The sequence below is a fragment of the Vombatus ursinus genome, unplaced genomic scaffold (genome assembly GCF_900497805.2).
Source record: "Vombatus ursinus unplaced genomic scaffold, bare-nosed wombat genome assembly UNPS02014802.1, whole genome shotgun sequence".
NCBI lineage: Eukaryota > Metazoa > Chordata > Mammalia > Diprotodontia > Vombatidae > Vombatus > Vombatus ursinus.
This window is the reverse complement of record NW_020954580.1, coordinates 14,991,521-15,011,896: the sequence shown is the minus strand read 5'-3', so window position 1 is coordinate 15,011,896 and position 20,376 is coordinate 14,991,521. Positions and strand designations below refer to the sequence as shown.

General features: G+C 39.4%; 1 protein-coding gene across 4 annotated transcripts in view; it reads right to left on the bottom strand.

Annotated features, from left to right (window-relative positions):
• Positions 1–16,359, bottom strand: part of LANCL1 (LanC like 1) — a 41,699-nt gene extending 25,340 nt beyond the window's left edge. Inside the window, exons 1-3 of one of the 4 annotated variants that reach the window (XM_027873856.1) lie at positions 16,158–16,359; positions 15,049–15,145; positions 10,562–10,679 (exon numbers count right to left, since the gene is read on the bottom strand). In XM_027873856.1, coding sequence (XP_027729657.1) covers positions 10,562–10,679; positions 15,049–15,145; positions 16,158–16,177 — 235 coding nt within the window. In that variant the 5' untranslated portion in view covers positions 16,178–16,359. Of the gene's footprint in view, positions 1–10,561; positions 10,680–15,048; positions 15,146–15,307; positions 15,379–15,427; positions 15,494–15,571; positions 15,668–16,157 lie in introns of those variants that run through there. The other 3 variants (XM_027873853.1, XM_027873854.1, XM_027873855.1) reach the window with 3 other exon arrangements.
• Between the last annotated feature and the right edge of the window lie 4,017 nt (positions 16,360–20,376).

Sequence of the window (20,376 nt, the reverse complement as noted above, 5' to 3'; positions counted from 1 at the left end):
TATCTGTAAAATCACTTTCCTATGAATGTATTTTTCCTCAATGTCATATAAATATATGATACTGAAAATCATCTAGCTAACAGGAAGCCATCTGACTAGCCTTACTTAGATTGTTCATACCTTTTGACTGTAACAGATTTTTTTTTTTAAGTTAGAAAAGGTCTTACAGATTCAACCCTCCAGGAAAATGAGACCCTAAAAAGATAAAGTCTCGCAGTTAGTGGCAACTGTAGAATTAGAATCCAAGGCTCCAATCTAGTGCCCCCTTCATTTTACTGGGATGCCTCTATTTTGCAACACCTCAGAGCTGGTGAATATGCTGCTTTTTAAAGAAAGCTTCTTCAGTTCCACTTATGGTTGAGTTCTGTCTATTCAACTAAATTATAAAGCCCTTTAGGGCAGGCCATATTCTGTTTCTGACCAATATCCCTACCCCCTTCCCAGTACTTTCTTTGTATAATGTTCTACACACAGTAGCATGAAATAACTACCACCAATTGATTATCATGCCTTCATATTTAGACAGTGATTTGTAGTTGACAAACTCCTTACAACTACCCTAGGAGGGGGGCAGCTCAAGTATTATTCCCATTTTATAGACCATAAGAACCTATGATCACAGATAGAAAGCTGAAGAAGAACTCAGAGGCCATCTACCAACTCTTTCATTTTGGTGAGAAGTTTTATTTCATGATGAACGGAATGAGGGCCAGGAAAGGTGAATGGTTTGTCAAGATCACATGGTCAGTAAACAGCAGGTTTAGACTGGAACTCAGGTCTTTTGAACCTAAGTCCACTATGCACTAAACAGACGCTGTAGCCTCTGCTTGAAAAGTGAATGACTAGGCTTTTGAACAAGTTTAATCCTGGGATGAAAATTGATATATCAAAATGGTTTGTGAGACTCCAATTAAATAATATCAATCTGGGGAGGAACCATCAAATATTCTCATGCATGTCCTTTCCCCTCACGTATTCCAGGTCCTGCAGCCAGGGAAGGAATGAGAAGACATGGAAGGCATCACATTCTCCCCCTTGCTTTGACTGTCAAAGGAAAACCAGAAGAGTGATCAGCTCAAATATTTATTGAACACTTACTGTTGTCCAACGTTTTGTTGGACAATCAGGTAAATAGCATAAAAAGACACTGTTTGATCTCCTGTATCAGAACAGCCATAGACGCTGCTATTTTCTAGGTGTGACCTTGGACAAGTCACTTAAGCTCCCAGAGACTTAGCTTCCTCATCTCTAAAATGAAGAAATTGGACTAGATGCCCTCTACAGGTCCTGTCAGCTCCACTGCCTATACCCCTAATTCGGCATTTAAGTGATGTCCATTAAACTGCTAATTCATGTCTCACTTTCCCTACTAGGTTATATATGACTTCTACCTCTTTGTATCATTCATTGTGCCTAGAAGAGTGCCTTTACTGATGCTAATAAATATGTGTTTACTGACTGATGACCAATATACTTTTTCCTGTCTCCGTTCTTTGAGCTCAAGAGTCAGGTCAAATATGCAAATGAATGGCTCGAAGACAGTTTGTTTAAGCCTTCTACCAGCTAAGTCCTATTTAAGCCAACATCTGGGGGCTTGAGGAGCATCAGTAATAGCTGTGAAGGCCTTATGAATAAACAATGCTGAATGTCCCTTCTCTGGCACCTAACTTTCCTTTCCTTGCTTACCTTCTATTATTTCTACACAGATTACTCTAAAACTGGCATTTCTGATTCTGATCTCTCCTAAAATCTAAACGGTGACTCTCAATCTATGCCTAATAAGCACCTGCAATTTTGTGGCAGGGTACTATAAAGGTATTTGCAAATACACAAAAATGCCTTCTATGGACTGAAAAAATGTATTTCACGTTACTGTTTTTCAAACGTATGTAAGTATTGTGTTTAATAAAGTACAAATGTATTTAGAAATGTTACTGAATTCACTGTAGCTTATCATTTTCTATTTCCTTAACATACAGATATAGTATTACAATTATAATCATATGAGGATCTGAGAAATTTTTGACATTAAAAGATATAAGTTCCTTACCCATGATCTTACAAAGGAAGTCCCCATACTTTCAGAGAGTAAGAACCATTGCCCTGTACTCAATTCTAACTATCTCCAGACGTTTCTGTGGAGGCAGAAGAGCACTGGACTTGGAATCAGATGTGTTTTCAATCCCAGCCTTGCAATTTGGCTCTGAGCGAGGCACTTAACCTCTCAACGCCTCAGTTTTTTCACAGTCAGACACACCATACTCTGACCCTGACACAGTGACGTCATTTTGATCCTCTTCGAGCATGAAGGACAACAGCCACTTTGTTCAAGTGTCGTCCTGTCATACTCATTGACACATACACGTGTTTATATTTTGTGTCTTTGTCTTATCTCGACAACTAGATTTTACATTGATTGTTTGTAAATTTGAGGACAGGGATTGTGTCTTTAGTTGTCTTAGCATGTAGCAGAGTGTCCTGTACAGAGATTTTTATTACTAAAGGTTCACTGAATAAACATACACAGACTTTCAGCATGCTATGGCTCACGCAAACACTCTGGTTTTGGATATTACTTGGGTGCAGTGATTTAGAACACAAAGAAGAAAACCAAGTGTTACCCTACCAAGCAAGAAAAGAACATCAGGGCACAGAGGCACAGAGAAAATAACAATCAGCCTCTCTTTCTCGACCCTGGTGTTGCAGGCATCTAGTAATTATTGTAAAAGGTTATAATTAGGTGTCAATGAATTCCAAAATGCTCTCCTTTACTGTTCTGCATTCTTTATCACATTCACACACCCCAGTAGCTCTAGAGTGGTAGGTGACAATGAATATGGTTATAAAAAGAATCAAATGACAAAATGAAGTCATTTAGCAGTTTGTTATTCCTTTCAGAGAGGTCTAGGGCATCTGGGTGTTCAGGGAGGACTAGCACCTCTAATGTGAGGGCTTGCCAAGCCCTTTTCTGGGCTGCTCATTCATACAAGTCTCACCTGTGGCTCCAAGAAGGTGCAGCATGTACAGTGGCCACACTCTGGTAAAACTGTCTCAGTAGATGGGATAAACCAGGCTGACGGTAAGCGACAAGCCTCAAACCCATAGTGAACTAGGGGGATATCTACCCCAAGCACGTGAAGACTTCCCCTGGCAGAACAGGCTTATGAGACCAATTTGTTCCAAAGGCCATGAAAGTGGCTGAAGCAGGCCATGTGGAGCACTTAGAACTTGGTCAGATATTGAAGACACCAAGGTCATCACTGCATCCTGGGCCATCACCAGTCCTCTTTTCTTTTGTCCTTCCACTGGACTTCAATGACTCAGGAAGAGAGACTAAGGCTGATTGATGACTTTGCATAACTATGCCTCACTTAAATCTAATTCACATGTAAGTGAAGACATCATGGGGGGGACATCACTGATCCTCTTAGAAGACAAAGGACAGGGGCAGCTAGGTAGGGCAGTGGATAGAACTCCAGCCTTGGAGTCAGAAGTTCTGAGTTCAAATCTGACCTCAGACACTTGACACTTACTAGCTGTGTGACCCTGGGCAAGCCACTTTACCCTGACTGCCTCACCAAAAAACAAAAACAAACAAACAAAAAAAAGAAGACAAAGGACAAACAACAACAGATAAGTCTGGTGTTAGCACTGGCTAAGACCCACATTATGAGGTAGTTGCTCAAAGATTATGTATTTTGCAAAGCAGAGAATAAATATCTCTTAAGATATAATAATGTTGTGACTGAATATTGTTGTTTGAAAATACCACCTAATGTAGTTTGTCCACTGTCCACTGTTTAAGAGGACCAGTGACATGGATAGCGCATGAATTGGATTTAAGTGAGGCAGTTACACACAGCTTCTTGGAGCCACAGGTGAGACCTGGGGGAACAGCTGGACACCAAAGGCAGATGAGCAGCCCTGAAAAGGCCTTGGTAAGCCCTCACTCCAGAGGTGCTAGGCCTCCCTGAAAACCCCATATACTTCATCTAAGAGTTAAATCATCTGACAGTTAAAAAAGAAATGTAGGCCAATTTAACAAACATTTATTAAGCACCTACTATATGCAAGACAAAAATGAAATAGTTCTTGTCCTTAAGTTTACATCCTACTGGGTGAAACAACATATACAGCGATAAGTAAACACACAATGTATACAAAGTAAAAACAATAAATAATGAAGTAATCTGGGGGAGGGAAGTGAGAGTACTAACAACCAGAGAATCATGAAAGACCTCATTACCTTTTTGCCTATTATTCCTCTGGCACAGCATTGGACATGGAGTTAGGAAGGCCTGAGTTTAGTGTGTTGGGAGAAATCTGGGAATAGAGAAATCACTTTCAAGGATGAGACAAGACAGATATGAAAGACATTTGGGAATTAGAAATGATAGGATATGGACAGGGATAAAAGAAAGGGACTAATCAAAGATTATTCTCAGGTTATGACTTGGGGTGATTGGGAAGTAGAGAAACAGAGAAATACAAAAATTAGAAATGGAATAATTAGGAAGAGGAGAGTAAGCTTTTTGGTATAGCTTAAGAGTTGATTTGGGGATAATAAGAAAGACACCCAGATGGAAAAACCAGCAGGAAGATAAAAACATGGTCCTATCTTTCTCCTATTGCTCTACCAAAGTACTTGGAGGAGACCGGCAAAGAGATTCTATAGGCTCAATGTAGAAGGATTAAACTGGAAAATGAACGAACATCTTAACTCTACTGCCTGCATATGTCATACATCACTAGGTATGGTATTACACCTCATTGTACCACATTTTATAAGAGGGGATTTTGGTGAAAAAAGCTGAAGCTGTTCATTTTCTATATCTCTTATTAGCAGCTGCAAGAGCTACAGATTGATTTCAGGCTACTGGGTGATGATTTACATGAGAAGATACTCAACAAACCTTTTTTACATAAGTAATTATGAGAAAAAGCTCCAGTCTTGGCCCAATTAATTTTCTATTCAGCAATCACATTGAATAAATTAATACAGGATTAGGAAGAAAGAATTATACAAAAGAATGCTAGCAGACTCCATTTTCCATTTATGTATAAACCATAGGAATCTTTTCAAGGTTTAATTTTAATTCTAAAAAACTTTCACCCCAGACTTTTTAAGACATTGTACCCTTGCCTACCCCTTCAGATTCCCCTTCATGACTTTTATCTGAGCACCTTATTTTGACTCACTATAAAACCTTGAAAACCAATTAGATTTGATTAAAAAGCTTTATACTAGGGGTGGGGAACCTGTAGCCTCAAGGCCACATGTGGCCTTCCAGCTTGTTGGGTGCGGCCTTTTGACTGAGTCCAAGTTTTACAGAACAAATCCTTTTATTGAGGGGATTTGTTCTGAAAGTTTGGATTCAGTCAAAGGGCCCCACCTGAGGACCTAGAGGGCCCACATATGGCCTTGAGGCCGCAGGTTCCCACCCCTGCTCTATACACTAGCTGATGTTATGCTGACATTGTTTGAACTGTCTTATTTTGTCCTTATGACTTTCTGTTCTCCATTTGTAAAATTTAGGCCATAAACTCCAGATAGGAGTTGCAATTGAAATATATTATCACATTTTGGGTGTTCAAATGTTAAAAAATAAAAAAAAAAGGATGACAGCTAGTAGTCTATCAATAGGATCTCTCTATTAAGGAATATTTTTCCTACTGACCACTTGAGTGGTAACTCACATTGATAATGATTATCCTGTGGTATTATACAATATTAAAGTGCTTTTTGAATCAAAGATCAGATTGTGTTCAGTATTTTTTAGTTTTGTATATTTTATTGATTTTCCAGATCACTGAAAATCAGTAATTCTTGTATGGCATATAAGTTACTTTCCTGACCAGAATAAACAAAATAGCTCATCTCCAACTCTGCAAGAAAACCAATTAAAATTAGCCTTGTTAACTTCCAAAATGGGCAGTAGACAATAATGGATTTTTTGCTTATAAAGTACTAACCACCTAGTATTCACTCTCTGGACTTTTCAAAGGACTGGAAGGCAGAAATCGAGGTATACAGCTTTCATGAGGCACAGAAATTAACTGTGGGTGATAATAAAATACCAGTTATGTAAATATGCCAAACTTAGGAAAAAAGCCGTATGCTTAAAGTCTATAAAACATCTCTAATCACTTTATTACATCCTCTGCTTCTTTTCCAAAAAGGCAAGATGATGTTAAGCTTTCACACTCAGTCTTGAAGTAAAAATTTCAAGATTTTTCCCCGTTTTAAAAAAATTAGTATTTAGGAATGACTCTATACCCACAAAGACAGTAGTGAGTGTGCTTAAGTCTAGGGGGGTTTTTTGAAGTTTACTTCACACAGTGTAGTGAACAATACAAACTTTTAAGTATTCTGCTGAAAAAGTCTAACTAAATATTGAGAGGAAGTCCAAAATAAGGAGAGAGACCAAAAGGAGTTGACATTTTCTGCATATGAAATGTTTCTTTTTACCACTGCATAAATAAAATGAACACTCACCTCTGGCCTTTATCTTCATCCCTGAAACTTCTCAGGGAACCCTGTGTTAGTCTGGGATCTAGGCATTGACCTCTGGCTTCATTCTAGGGCCTTCTACAGTACTACTTAGGCCATTTCCAGATCAGATCCATCTTAAATTGCCAGCTCCTGCTTCCTGACCAGACCCTCCCAGGCCATACCTTTACCTGCTCCTGACTGATATGTTGTGCCCCCTGGGCCTTACACCATCACAAAATGCCACAGATTGGACCTCAAGGGAAGATTTTGAAGACATGAATCACCTGTTTCCTCAATAGACCTCTCTTCATTTACTGATAATCTACCTGAACTCATTCTATAATGGGCAGTATGCTTCAGGGCTTCTTAAACTTTTTCCGCTAGTGACCCCTTTTCCCATTTCGGCAGCATTTGTTGGTGTTGTGTGGCCTGAGGGCATATGCAGTGCAAGGTGTGCATGCTTTGTGTTCAGAACCAAGGCTGCAGTGAAGTTGCACAACACAACACAGGCAAGTGCTGCCAGAAACACCTCGGATTCATTACGCATTTGATTTTTAATCAATTAATTTTTGGTTGTTACGTGTTCAGAAACCTTTGGCTATTGCCAAATATTCTGCAACCCTGTATCGGGTCGTGACCCACAGTTTAGGCAGCACTGGTATACTTCCACCCTACCTGACTCTCCCCCTCTCAGTGATTCTGAACCCCTGGTTGTCACTGTACAAAGCCCATCCCATAACCCCTGCCTGCTCTCCTACTCTCATCCCCACTCAAATGCCTATTCAACACCTCCAATCCCAACCCCTCCCTTTCACCAATGCCCACTTCACATCTACCTACTCCTTCCACTGTGCTCTTTGGAATGCCTGTTCCTAAGTTAACAAACTTACTTTCATCTTAAACTTTTCCTTTTTCTATTCCCTCAATCTTCTGGTTCTCATTGAAACCTAGCTCCCTCCTGATAACAATGTATCCCTGGCCAGCTCCAGTACTGGTTTGTACACGTATTCACACCATCCAACTCACTGGGTGTGGTGGAATACTTCTTGCTCCCATTACCATTTCTAGACTCTCTCACTACCACCCTCACTGAGTAAACTCTACTCCTCTGAAGCTACTCAATCTAAATTTATCACCCAATCAAGACTCTTGTGGCTGGTATCTACCAATAGCAAGGACAGTCTTCCTTCTTCCTCAATAAGTTCAGAGCCAGGTTCAGTCCTCCTTTCCACCCCAATTTCTGTCCTTACCCTAAGGGACTTCAAAAACCATACTTCAATCCACACTCCCTCCCTCAAACACCTTAATCTCCTAGTTCATCCCATAGCTTACTTCTCCACTCCACCTTCAGACAGAGATGGTCATACCTTATTCTTGCCATTACTCACAGATGTTCCACTTCCATGGTCATGAATCCTGAAGTTCCTTTACATGATCATAATGTTTTATCATCCTATCTTTTCCTCTGTCGTATTACCCCTAATTCTGTACTTTGTGCTCACTGTGACCTTCAATCCTCCAATTCTTTTTTTTTTCTAGGCCATTACTCTTGTTATGCTACTCTCTTCTCTTTTTCCTATTGAAACTCCTTAGATATGAATAGGCATTGCACAGGAAAAGGAAGTATAGATGAATTACGATCTGTATCTTGAAAGAATACCCTATGCTTTTGTCATTACAGACCTAGTGGAGTATTTCTTTTCAGAGAGTTATGTCAAGGGAGTTTTCAATTACTGAACAAGATGCTAAGTTATCACCTTAGGTTTAGAGTATGAGTAAAGACTTTACCACCAAAAAAAAGGCATACCAAAATGTCTTGTAGGTTTCATGTTGTACATTACTAACAGCCATGTGCTTGCAAGATTCAAAATTAAAATAAGCCTCAATAATATATAAGTTTAGGAAAGGAAATGGGGCAATTTTCAAGAATAAATAACATGGACAATAAGTGGTGTACAAGACAGAAAAGGATTAAGATGAGCTCTAGCAAGACAAAACAAAATGTATCAGTAACTGAATAAGCAATAATTTAATTACATAGTTAGAGCATATTTAAGCACTGCTGTGAATGCCTTTGCTATAAAATGAAATTCTAGGTGATAATTTTGTATGAGCAGTAAGATTATCTTCTTATAAGTACAAGATACTTAGTAATATTGTCTAGGATAGTTAAGTGGCAAGTTTTAGTTATATTTTATACTAAAACTTAAAGTTGTTTGTACACAGGCACTGCAAAGCATTTTACTTATCAAAACACCAGCAAGTATTAGGATATTTGCCTCAAAATAATAAACAAATTTATCTGGATGATGCTATTAACATTATGAAGCACCAAATACCCAGCAACAGAAAACATACTCAAATGTTTAGTGTGACAATTTGCTTTGTATCACTGCTATTTAAGCTGCAACACATGCTATAGGTGTTTGGGAAGAGAAAGACGAAGTAAACTTGGCATACAGAAGAGGTACGGTATGGGTAAAACCCCATTCTGCCAAGAAGCCTCTTTTAACTCCACACAAAATCACTTTTCAGTTTCTATGACAATTCAAACTTTGGTTTCAAGAAGGCTTTTGTGAAAAGGTCAAACCACTTATCAAAAGCTGAAATAAAAGCTCCATATTCTACTTGGGTACTCTTAACCCTCAGATGCTAGTACCCTGGATTCCCCCTGAATTGGTGATTTACAGGTGAATGGTATTTGTTATCAACCCTTAAATTCACCTAACCACTCCACATTATTTTTAAGATTTTCTTCTTTCTAGGAATGAAATAGCAGCATAAGCATTAGATATGGTAGGAAGAGAGAATTCAAAATCTGGGCTTGATTTATTGTTTTTAACTACCAAGAGAAAAACAATCATAAATTTCACTCACATACCCAGTACTTGTCAGAAGACTTGAAACCAGGTTTTCCTAACTCTATGGCCAGCCTTTTTTTTAAATCTATGTCACTCTGTGTATCCCAGCAAGTATGAGTTATTCTAATTTTAATATTTAATTACTCTTGCTATTGAAAAAAAATCTTCTCTATGCCTAACCTAAATTCCAAATACTGAAAAAAACCTATTTCTTCTTTTTCTATTTTCAGAGGAAAAGGAAAATATGAGATCTCTAAATTGGTTATCTTTCAAGACTATTAAGCTTCTTTTCAGATTCCTTCCTCTAGGCAAAATTTCAGTACTTTTATTTTCCCTCACTGGTTCACTGTATAACTCTTGAGTCATCTTTGTAAATTTCTTTTCAGTGCTTTCTAAATTGTCAGAGACTCAAGTTTTGAAACTTGATAAAACTTAGTGTGATTAGCATTAGGTACAATAGAAAGATTAACTTATAGAGCTTCCATCCTATATAGGTTCAACTAGTGTGATACTACTGACTCATGAGTACTGTGCTGTTAATAAGATGTATTTCCATGTGTCTGAACACTCCCACATCTTGTAGCTAAGTGTGCTCTTAGACCAAGTGTCCTTACCACAATTAATTATTTGCTTCTTTTCATGACTTTTCATGGTAATTTTGAATCCTAATTCCTTTCTGCAGCAGGCTATTCCAGAGTGGGTGTCATCTGTGAAATTAAAGAGCATACTTTCTCTACAGTTAACGAGAACATCAAATGTAGTGAGGCTACAACTGACTAGCTTGCCATAGTGGAACGAGCACTAGATCTGGAGTATGAAGACCTGGGCTTGATTCCTGCCTGGTATTTCCTAGCTATGTGATCGTGGACAAATGACTTAGCCTCAATAAGCCTCTCTAATCTTTGTACAATGGGTAAGACTTCCACTGACTGTCATACGTAAGTGTTGAGAGGAAGGTGTTTAGTAAACTTTAAAGCACTCTATAAATGCTTATATTTTTAGCATTACTCCCCACAAATGCAATTTCCAAATAAAACTGACAATTCTTTTAGGCTCTGCCCACTAGATTGATAATGATCTGCTAGTAAAAACTCTTTGAAAGAAAAGGTAACAAGAAGTAAGCTAGTGGCTTACTCAACTTGACAGTAATGATCAGCAAATATTTTTGTCTTCATGTAAAAGATAGCTCCTTGTGAGGTCTTCATACCTGCCCATCCAGTGTAGACAGTGCAGTCCCGACGGTCAGCTGATTTTAGGCCCATTTCCATCTGCTGAAGAAGCTCTCGAATCTTATTGTTTATACGTTGTGAGAATTCAGTAGTAAGCTGTAAATATTAAAAAAGAAAAAAAATACATGTGATAAAACACAGGATATTTGATTCTCCTAGCAGTATGATGGACTGAGTGTCAAATTTGGAGTCCAAGACCTGAGTTCAAATTCTTCCTCCACTGCTTACTAGCTGTACAACTTTGGGGAAGTCCCTTAACCTCTCTTTCCTTCAGTTTTCTTATTTGTAAAATGGGGATAATGCATTTACCTTGCAGGGTTGTTACGAGGATCAAGCAAGATAATGTGAATAAACCTTAAGATGTTACATAAATATCTATTCCCATGAGAGTGCAAGCTCTTTCAGAGTAATGATTATTTCATTCTCTTTATTTGTATCCCCAGAGCCCAGTGGAGTGCCTGGCATTTAGTGGGCACTTAATGAGAATTTTTCCCAAATAAATGGGCTGGCATTTGATTTTCCTTTAGGAGCACATTTTTTCTGCTTGTCCAAACCATCCAATTATTTGTTAAATTACTCAAGAGTTCCATGATTGCTTGCCATTCTGAGTGGGCCTTGGTGACATAATTTCCTTAAACCTTCCTAGAAAGTTTCAGGTAGATGACAATAGTAAAACACGTTTTCATAGAGTATATGTGCTCATTGAGAGCAGAGCCTCTGTTTTTGCTATTTTTTTTGTATCCCTAGCATTTAGCACAGTGCCTGGCACATAATCTCTTCGTAAATGCTTGTTGCTGATGACAATAGCACTTAATTTATAAAGCACTTAACCTTCAAGAACTCTTGCCACAGAGAGTTCAAATCTCAGTAACCCTATTTTACAGATGATGAAACAAAGGCTCAGAGTAGCTGCCACTTGTCCGAGGTGACATGGTTAGTAATTGTTGAAGCTTCTAAGTATACTACTCTCCACTACAACATACTCACTCTCAGTACTGAGACACGGACAATACCCCTTTTCTTTTTCCTTCTAATTTAATTCAATAGAACAAAGGTTTCTCAGATTAAATAAACCAAACAAAAAGCTAATGATAAATAAAATTTCCAGAAAATGGGAATACTTTACAGCTTAATTCTCCATGTATTATCTACTCTATGTCTACAGACTATTAATCTATTAAGTTACAATGATTTTAAAAATTGAAGCATTAGAGGATATTAACTGGTTTTTCAAGCTGCTGTTTTATTAGTCAAACAGCAATATTTTTTTCCCAATTATTTCCCCTAAAGGTATATTTTAACTACTTTTGTTATTAAAAACTCATTAAGAGTAGTATGGAAGAAAAAAGTGATCCACTGATCTTATTCAAATTTCAAGTACCAGGGCCACACAACTATCAATTACATACACCTATATAACTTCTTCATTGCACTATTCATTTTTCTGTGGAGCAAATATCCAATGTTATGTTTCACTAAGATAAGAAATATCGTTTAAGCTTCTATCAGGTTAGAAGCTTTAAGAATATTATATGTTTATTGGGATGAAATGCACATAAAAAGTCTATAAATCAATGACAGTATATGGTGAGGAATAAATATAATCTCATGTACCTAGCCAATATAAACTGTTGTTATCATCCTCATTTCACTTCAAAGAAAAAAAAAACAGACTGGATGGGGGTATTTCAATTAGAGAAATATGTTTTTTGCCTAGCCTATAATATATAATAAAGCCATTCTACGATGTAGTACAGTATTCATTTGTAGCAAGTCATTAAATACTTGCTACTGTGGCAATAAATAACCTGAAGAAACTCTCAAAAACTAGCTTACAAGTCAATAAAGATGCCAGTACTTTCTTTTATTCATAGAATATCTCTTTTTAGATACATTCCACTATTTATGTGTCTAAAGTGAAATTTGGGAGTTAACATATTAAAGAGGGCAGATCTCTGACATTTGATCCCCTGTATTTTAATGTTTTTTGGAACTGTTTCTGCTTGTTTGATTTTGTTTTCTGGGGCCTATCAGAAAAAGTGTGTTGTGTAATAAATTGTGATTATTTTTTTGGGTCTGGGGAATCTGGCTTAGACTTAGCACAATAGAGATGTGCTCTATTAAATACTTTTTTAAAAAAAGACAAAAAAAGTCTTCAGTGGTTTAGAACTAACTTATTGTGGTGAAGTAACAGAAATAAAGCAAAGTAAAAATGGAAAGAAATAAAATGATAGCACAGCATAAAATTAAATACCTAACATCAAAGGAATTATGAATACCACTTTCCTCCTTAAAAGCATTTTACATATAAGGCACACCCTGCATCCTCAGGGCCTTTGGTGTTGAGGTTCTGGCATGAAGTAATGTTACATAAGCAATGTTTTAACAGCTTTATGGAACAAGTCAGGACCTATTTTTGTGGCATCTCAATATTCAGTTAGCCTAGATTCAGAGTTAGTCTTAAACTGCTAAATGGAGCTATGAGATTTCAAGATTGCAAAGACCTTCTCACTGCAGTGACATTTAAAGACTAAAATCCAACCTCATTTCTCTAATCACAATCACAGTCCTTTTCTTTTATGTACCACAGAATCACAAAAAACTTTCTAGTTCTAATTTGTACTTAAAAATGAATAGCCTCTCTAGCACTGCTGAATAGAGTTCAGTCAGCCTTGAGGGAGATTGTCCAGTATCACCTCCAAAGTATCCCATTCTACTTTTTAACAGCTCAAAGTATTAGCATTAGTACTTCTCCTTTTATTTGGCCTAACTTGGTCACTTTGTAACTTCAAACCGGTAGTCTTAGTCTGGCCCTCTGGGGCAAAACAAAAAATTCCAATCCCATTTCTACATGACAGCCCTTTTAAATCCTTGACAACCCTTTTAAGTCCAAATTTTTTGGGGCTAAACATCCTGAGTTCTGCCAACGTTTACTTATTTGACATGAACTCCAGAGTCCCTTCATCAGCATGGCTGCCAAATGCTGAGAATCCATTTTAAGTGTTGTAGTTGATAGAACCTGAAAGAGATGAGTATTGCAAGAAGCCAGGGAAGTTAGGAGGCAATGGGGCAGAGCATTCAAGGAATGAGGAACAGTGAAAAGACATTAAATCCAGAGATGATTGTCAGGTGAGAAGAAGACAAGTTGGTGCTGTTAATTGGATCATAGAGGGTGAGGAGGAAGTGGAGTGTAAGATATCTGGAAAGGCAGGAAGGGGCTAGGTTGTTAAGGACTTGGGAAAAAATGGAGACTTTCTACTTGATCCTGAAGGGAACAGGGAGCAGTAGAGTTTATTGTGTAAGGAGGCGGGAGCTCAGTAATACTGTCAGATATGCTCTTTAAGTGAATTAGAATGGAGAGAGCATTGAGACAGACACCAAATACAAGGATACTGCAATAGTTTAGGAGAAAGGAGATGAGGACCTTCACTGAGATGTGAAGGTAGAAATGACAAGAGGTGACAACACATTAGATACATGTTGGGAGTGTATGTAAAGAGATGAGGCACACCCGGGTTATGAGCCTGGGTGACTGAGAGGATGGTGGTCCCCTCTACAGTATTAGTAAAGTTGGCAGGAAGAGAGAGTTTTGGGGGAAAAGAGATGAGTTTTGTTTCAGCCCTCCAGACCACTGTACTACACTGTACACTGCTCAACAAAGCTGCCTTAACCTCTTCCTGTCACTTAACCTGCCTCAGTTTCCTCAACTGTAAAATGGGGATAATAACAGTACCTACCTCCCAAGATTGTTGTAAAGATGAAATGAGATATTACTTGTATTTTGCATAGCACAGTGCCTGGCACATAGTAGGTACTTAATAAATTACCTTCCTTCCCCCAGGACTGCAATGCTCTCCCTTTAGGCTGTTGATCTTCCTGGTTTCCTTTAAGTTCAAAATAAAATCCCACTGTCTACAGGAAGCCTTTCCCTCTTATTTCTAGTGTTTTCCCTCTCTTGATTATTTCCTATTTATCTTGTATGTAGCTTATTTGTACATAAATAGTTGTTTGCATGTCGTCTCCTCCATTAGATTGTAAACTCTTTGAGGGCAGGGACTATCTTTTGCTCCCCCCCCCTTTTTTAAAATCTCCAGCACTTAACACAGTGCCTGACACATAGCAGGTTATTAATAGGTGTCTGTTGACTGATGTTGTTTCCTCTACTAGATGTAAGCTCCTTGAGGGCAGGGGGCTGTCTTTTGCCTCTTTTTAGCGTCCCCAAACGCTACGCACGTGCCTGGCACTTCATAAGAACTTAATAAATGTTTTGATTAATTGATCCTTTTCTCTTTCCTTTAATTTACCAGCAGGAAAATCTAATTGCGGAGCCAAGGCCCTGTTGAGAGGGGATGGGGGGAAAGTGGCAGGACTTGAATGACATCCCCACCCCCACTGCAATCCCCCCCCCAAAACAAACCAAAAAAAACCAAACCACACAACAAAACCAAAAAAACCAAAAACTCACCCTCCCTGAAGTGTCAAAGTATCCCAAGGCCTGGGATTTGCTATAATCTGGATAGGGATTCGTGAAGGCCCTGTCTGCCATGATGCCAGCCACGAACCTGCAAAACAGGGGCGAGAGAGAGCGCTGGGGCGGGCCGGGGCTGGGGGGCGGCCGCCAGCGCGGTCAGTCGGTCGGGTAGGCTCCGACGGGGACAGCCGCGTGGGGCATCTCCCACGCAGGGCCTCGCCCTGAGCCCTCGGGGGCTCCTCCACACCCGTACCTGGGACGAGCCGAGGATCTCTGCCCGCGCCCTTCCCTGCCCCACTTCGCCCCCTCCCCAAGGAGCCTTTTTTTTTTCCTTCCCCCAATAGAGACAAGGATGAAGCACCAAGCCCCTCACCCGTAGCCTCCGACTCTAAAAACAGAAGCGTTCTCGCCACGCCCACTTCTAGCCCACTCGGGCCAATGGGAGTGTCCGCCCGCCCTCGAGGGACCCACCCTTTGGTTGTCAGTTTGTTAAAGAGACAGGAGGACACTTTCGAACCTGGTGGGGAGAAGGTGCCGCTAACGCCTGGTCTCCTTAGACTTCAAGTGGCCCATCCCGCACTTCATACATCATCTGTTTTTTCCACCCCCTCCACCTCCCCTGCACGCACGCACAATGCCCCTCCCCACCTTGGGGCGGGAGATTTCATGCTCTTTCTTATCGCGAGATCTCCGCTCTGGCTGCGCGCAGAGGTAACGGCGCTTCGAGTCAGAACCCTCGGCTCCCGCACTGGGCTTGAAAGCCGGCTAGGTCTCCTTTGAGGCGGTGGTTTCCCATTCCTCACCCGATCTCGCGGGGCCTCGAGACGCCGACCTGGGAACACCTGCCCACGCTAGGTTGCCGGCGTCTGTTTCCTAAGCCTGGAGGAGCCCTTTCTACAACACCAAGCATTTGTTAGGCGTCTACTTTATGCCAGATACAATGGCTAAGCGCCGTGTGGATCCTGCGCCTGCGTGGTCGAGGCAAACCTCTATGCCCCCCTTGGATCTCCAGTCCACCAGGAGAGGACCTTCTTTTCTCCCCTGTCCCCTCTAATGCCAGTTCTTTAGGAACCCTCGGGCGAGGGGCTCCCTCCGAGCCTCACCTGGTGCAGATTAGCCCCATTTTTCGGCCCCGGGAAGCTGTCCAGCCGATTAAGAACCTGAAATCGATTCTTTGGCTCCGGGTCGTTCTCCATTTCTTGCTCGCGAGCCCAAACCACTCACTCAGGTTGGCTCCTCCCACAGCCTTAGAACCAGCCGCTTCTGGTCTTGGGCCCTTCCAGATCCCGGACCCAAACTCGGATTTGTTATGTCTGTTTGTCTGTCTAAACCCGAAATGTAACACTGCCTCTAAAAGTGACCTTGACCGTCCTAATGAATGTGCCGTCCTGCACATGTGCCGCAGACAGGTCATCTTACCCTCCTAACGTTAATACAAGCATAGATTATCCTCTGCACAGGGGGCGCTAATTTCATCCAGAAACCTTCAAGGTCAGACTTGCCCTTAGGCAGTGGTGAAGTGCAATGGAAAGAACCCAGGATTTTGAAGTTAGAGGGGTTATAATCCAGTAAAATGAAGGAGTCAAGTCACCTACTCTACACCAGGCACTGGGTTTAGCACTGGGGATACAGAGAAAGTAAAAAACAGTCCCAGCCCTCAAGGAGCTCACAATCTAATGGAGGAGATTTACAGACAATTGTATTGGGGGTTTGGTGTGTCCCTAGACTAAATATAAAAACGAAATATAAATTGGGAGATGATTTTAGAGGGAAGGCATTGACATCAGGAAAAGGATTTTGTAGAAGGTGGGATTTTATTTAAATCCCAATATAAAATAAAGGAAGCCCAGGAGACTAAGATGAAGAGAAACCATTCTAGGTATGGAGTACAGCCAGTGCAAAAGCCTAGAGTAGGGAGATGGAATGTCTTGCATGAGGAACAGCCAGGAGGTTAGTCACTGGATCAGCTGAGTACTGGAAGGTTATAAGGCATAAGAAAACTGGAAGGCAGGGAAAAGAATTTGCATTTTATTTTGGAGGTGCTAGGGAGTCATTAGAGTTCACTGAAGGGGGGACATAATAGCTAGCATTTGTATGATACTTTTATAAACCTCTCATTTGGGCCTCACAAGGTCCTCCTGGGATGTTATATGCTGTTATTATCCTCATTTTAAAGATGAAGAAACAGAGCCTGAAAGAGTTTAAGTGACTTGCCCAGGGTCACAAGGTATAAGTGAGGCAGGATGTGAAGTCAGGTCTATATGATTCCAAGTACAGTACTTTATGGACTAGGCCACTTAGCTGCCCAGCTGTTAAGTCACTTGCCACCCACTAGCCCAAGATCACATAGCTATTAAAATACAGAACTGGTAATGCAACTCAGTTCCTATATCTCATAATACAGTGCTTTCCACTAAACAAAGCTATTATAAACTCTGGAAAATGGAGGAATGAGTGTGGGAGAAGAATGCTTGTCATTTGACAAGTTAATTGTTTTCAGGGAATGTATCAGGGATTCAATGGGTATTTTGTTAAATATCAGTAAATTACAAAATATAAAATGAAATTAAAGACCAATTTTATTCATATAAATAAAAACAAAAAATGAAAAATATTATGTTAAGCATTTTAAAAAATCATTAAACATTTGCTACAAGTATCCCACATCTTAATCATGAGAAAGAATCTGCTATTTAAGTATATCCTATACTTAATAGAGAGAAGAGGAGATAGAATACTATAATATACATAGCTTTAGTGGAATGAGAAAGGTATGAGAGGTAAAATAATATGTTGATAGAGTGATGGCAAATTTAAAGAAAATGTCAAGAAGAAGAGTGATGAGATCCATTAATAATGTTGGAATATTGTAGAACTAAAATTAGAAGAGTTAGAATAATAGCAGAAAGTTTTAACATTGCCATTGTAGATAATGGATTGTAGAATAATATCCAGTTAAGGATCTTGTGGGAACTTAAGCTAGAAAGTAATCTCACAGATTAGTTAGAATATAAATAAATAGCTTACATGTATGAGTACATATGTCCATTTATATGTGCATGTATGTGTACATATATAATTATTATAAAATTTTAACATTTGCAGATCACTTCTAATTTTCCACATATGGAATTGGTCGAAGGAATGAGAGTTATTTAGCCTGGAGAAAAGAGGACTTATGGTGATGTGATAGCTATATTTGAAGATCTATAACATGAAAGAGAAATGAGATTTGTTCTGTTTGTCCTCACCACAAGTAGAACAATGAATGAAACTTTCAGAGGCAGTTTGAGTCTCAATGTAAGGAAAAACTTTCTTAACAATTACAACTGTTACTGTTGTTCATCCTTCTCACTTAAAGAGGACCAATGATATCATGTTGGGGTCAAGGGTCCATGTGTTCAACTGTGGCTGATCAGTCCAATATGAGCTTGGAATGCTGTACCATAGGTGGGGCATAAATAGTTCATTTGAACATTTTGGATAGAGATGTCTGCAGATTTGCACATCTCATGTTTCCTTTGTGCTACTGGGATTCTGGGCAACTAGGTGGTACAGTGGATAGAGACACTAGCTGTGTGACCCTGGGCAAGTCACTTAACCTTGTTTGCCTCAGTTTCCTTGTCTCTAAAATGAGCTGGAGAAGGAAATGGCAAAAGACGCCCGTGATTTTGCCAAGAAAACCCCAAATCAGGTCACGTGAAGAGTTCTCCATAACTGAAAAACGACTAAACATAAACAACACAGATTCTGCTTTGTTCATGGAGAAGCACTTTCTTTGATGTGGGTGGTCTTGTGTTAGTGTCTCCCATGTCTCACAAGTCAATTTCAGTGTTCTTCAGAGAAACCTTGATAGTGTCCTCATACCACTTTTTCTGATCTCTGTGTATTTGCCCTGTGTGAGTTGTCAGTAAAATAGTCTTTTAGGTAAACTTGCATTTGACATTCAGGCTCTGGCCAGCCCATTGGAGTTAGGATCTCAAGCATTTGAATGCTTGACAGTTAAGCTGGGGAAAGGACCTCAGTGTCTAGTACCTTATCTTGCCAGGTGATCTTCAGAATCTTCCTAAGATAATTCAAATGGAAGCAGTTCAATTTTCTGGCATGGTTCTGGTAGACTATCTGGGTTTCACAGGCATACAACAATGAAGTAAGCACAATGACTCTGTAGACCTTCAGTTTGGTATGCAGCCTAATACTTCTCTTCCACACTTTCTTTCAGAGCCTCGAAAACACAGTTAGCTCTGGCAATGCATGAATCAACCTCGTCATCAATGTGGACATGCCTAGAAAGTATACTGCCAAGGTAAGTGATCTTATTCACAGTGTTCAAAATTTCTCCATTTGCTGTAACTGATGGTTCAGCATATAGATGGTGTGGTGCTGGCTGGTGGAGAACCTCTCTGCTTTCTTGGTGTTGATTGTCAGGCCAGAATTAGTGTACCATTTCTCCTCTACCCCAGTGTAGCACCCTCTGATTCTTTTGGCTGGAAAGTGTTCTCTTCCTCTGCAAATTTCTTTTAAAACATTTCCTCGACCTTTCCTCCTTTGAACATACCAATGTCTCCCTTGTATCACAGTTATTTATGTATTTGTCTTTCTCCTTTCTATTCACCAATTATAATGTAAGCTCCCTGAGGTCAGAGACTTTATTTTTATTTTATATTAACATAAATATTTATCTTATGTCTTCAGCTACTAAAATAGTACCTTATACATTGTAAACTTTTAGTAAATGATTGTTGAATAGAACATTTGGAAAATTTTTCTTTGTAATTTTTAAATGTTCTTGGTAGTAAGTGTTACCTAGAGGCTTTAATGACAGCACTATGCCTTAAAATAGTTATAATAGGAATGCATTTAAATAGAGGGAATGAATTTCATATTAGATGATGTTAATTCCATTCTATTTATTCAAAGTTAATAAGGTACTATGTAGATACTAGTTATCGATAATAATGAATGAATGACAAGGCATTTATTAAGCAACTTTATTGTTGTTATTGTTCAATAGTTTCAGTTGTGTTTGATGTTCATGATCCCATTTGGGGTTTTCTTGGCAAAGACTCTAGAGTGGTTTGCCATTTCCTTCTTGAGCTCATTTTACAGATCGAGCAAATGAAGGCAAACAGGGTTAAGTGATTTGTCCAGAGTCAGTATCTGGACAAGTAAGTAAGTAAGTATTTGTAGTAAGTATCTAAGGCCAGATTTGAATTCAGGAAGATTAGTCTTCCTGACTGTAGGACTAGCACCCTATACATATCTATCTATATCTATATCTATCTATATCTATATCTATATCTATATCTATATCTATATCTA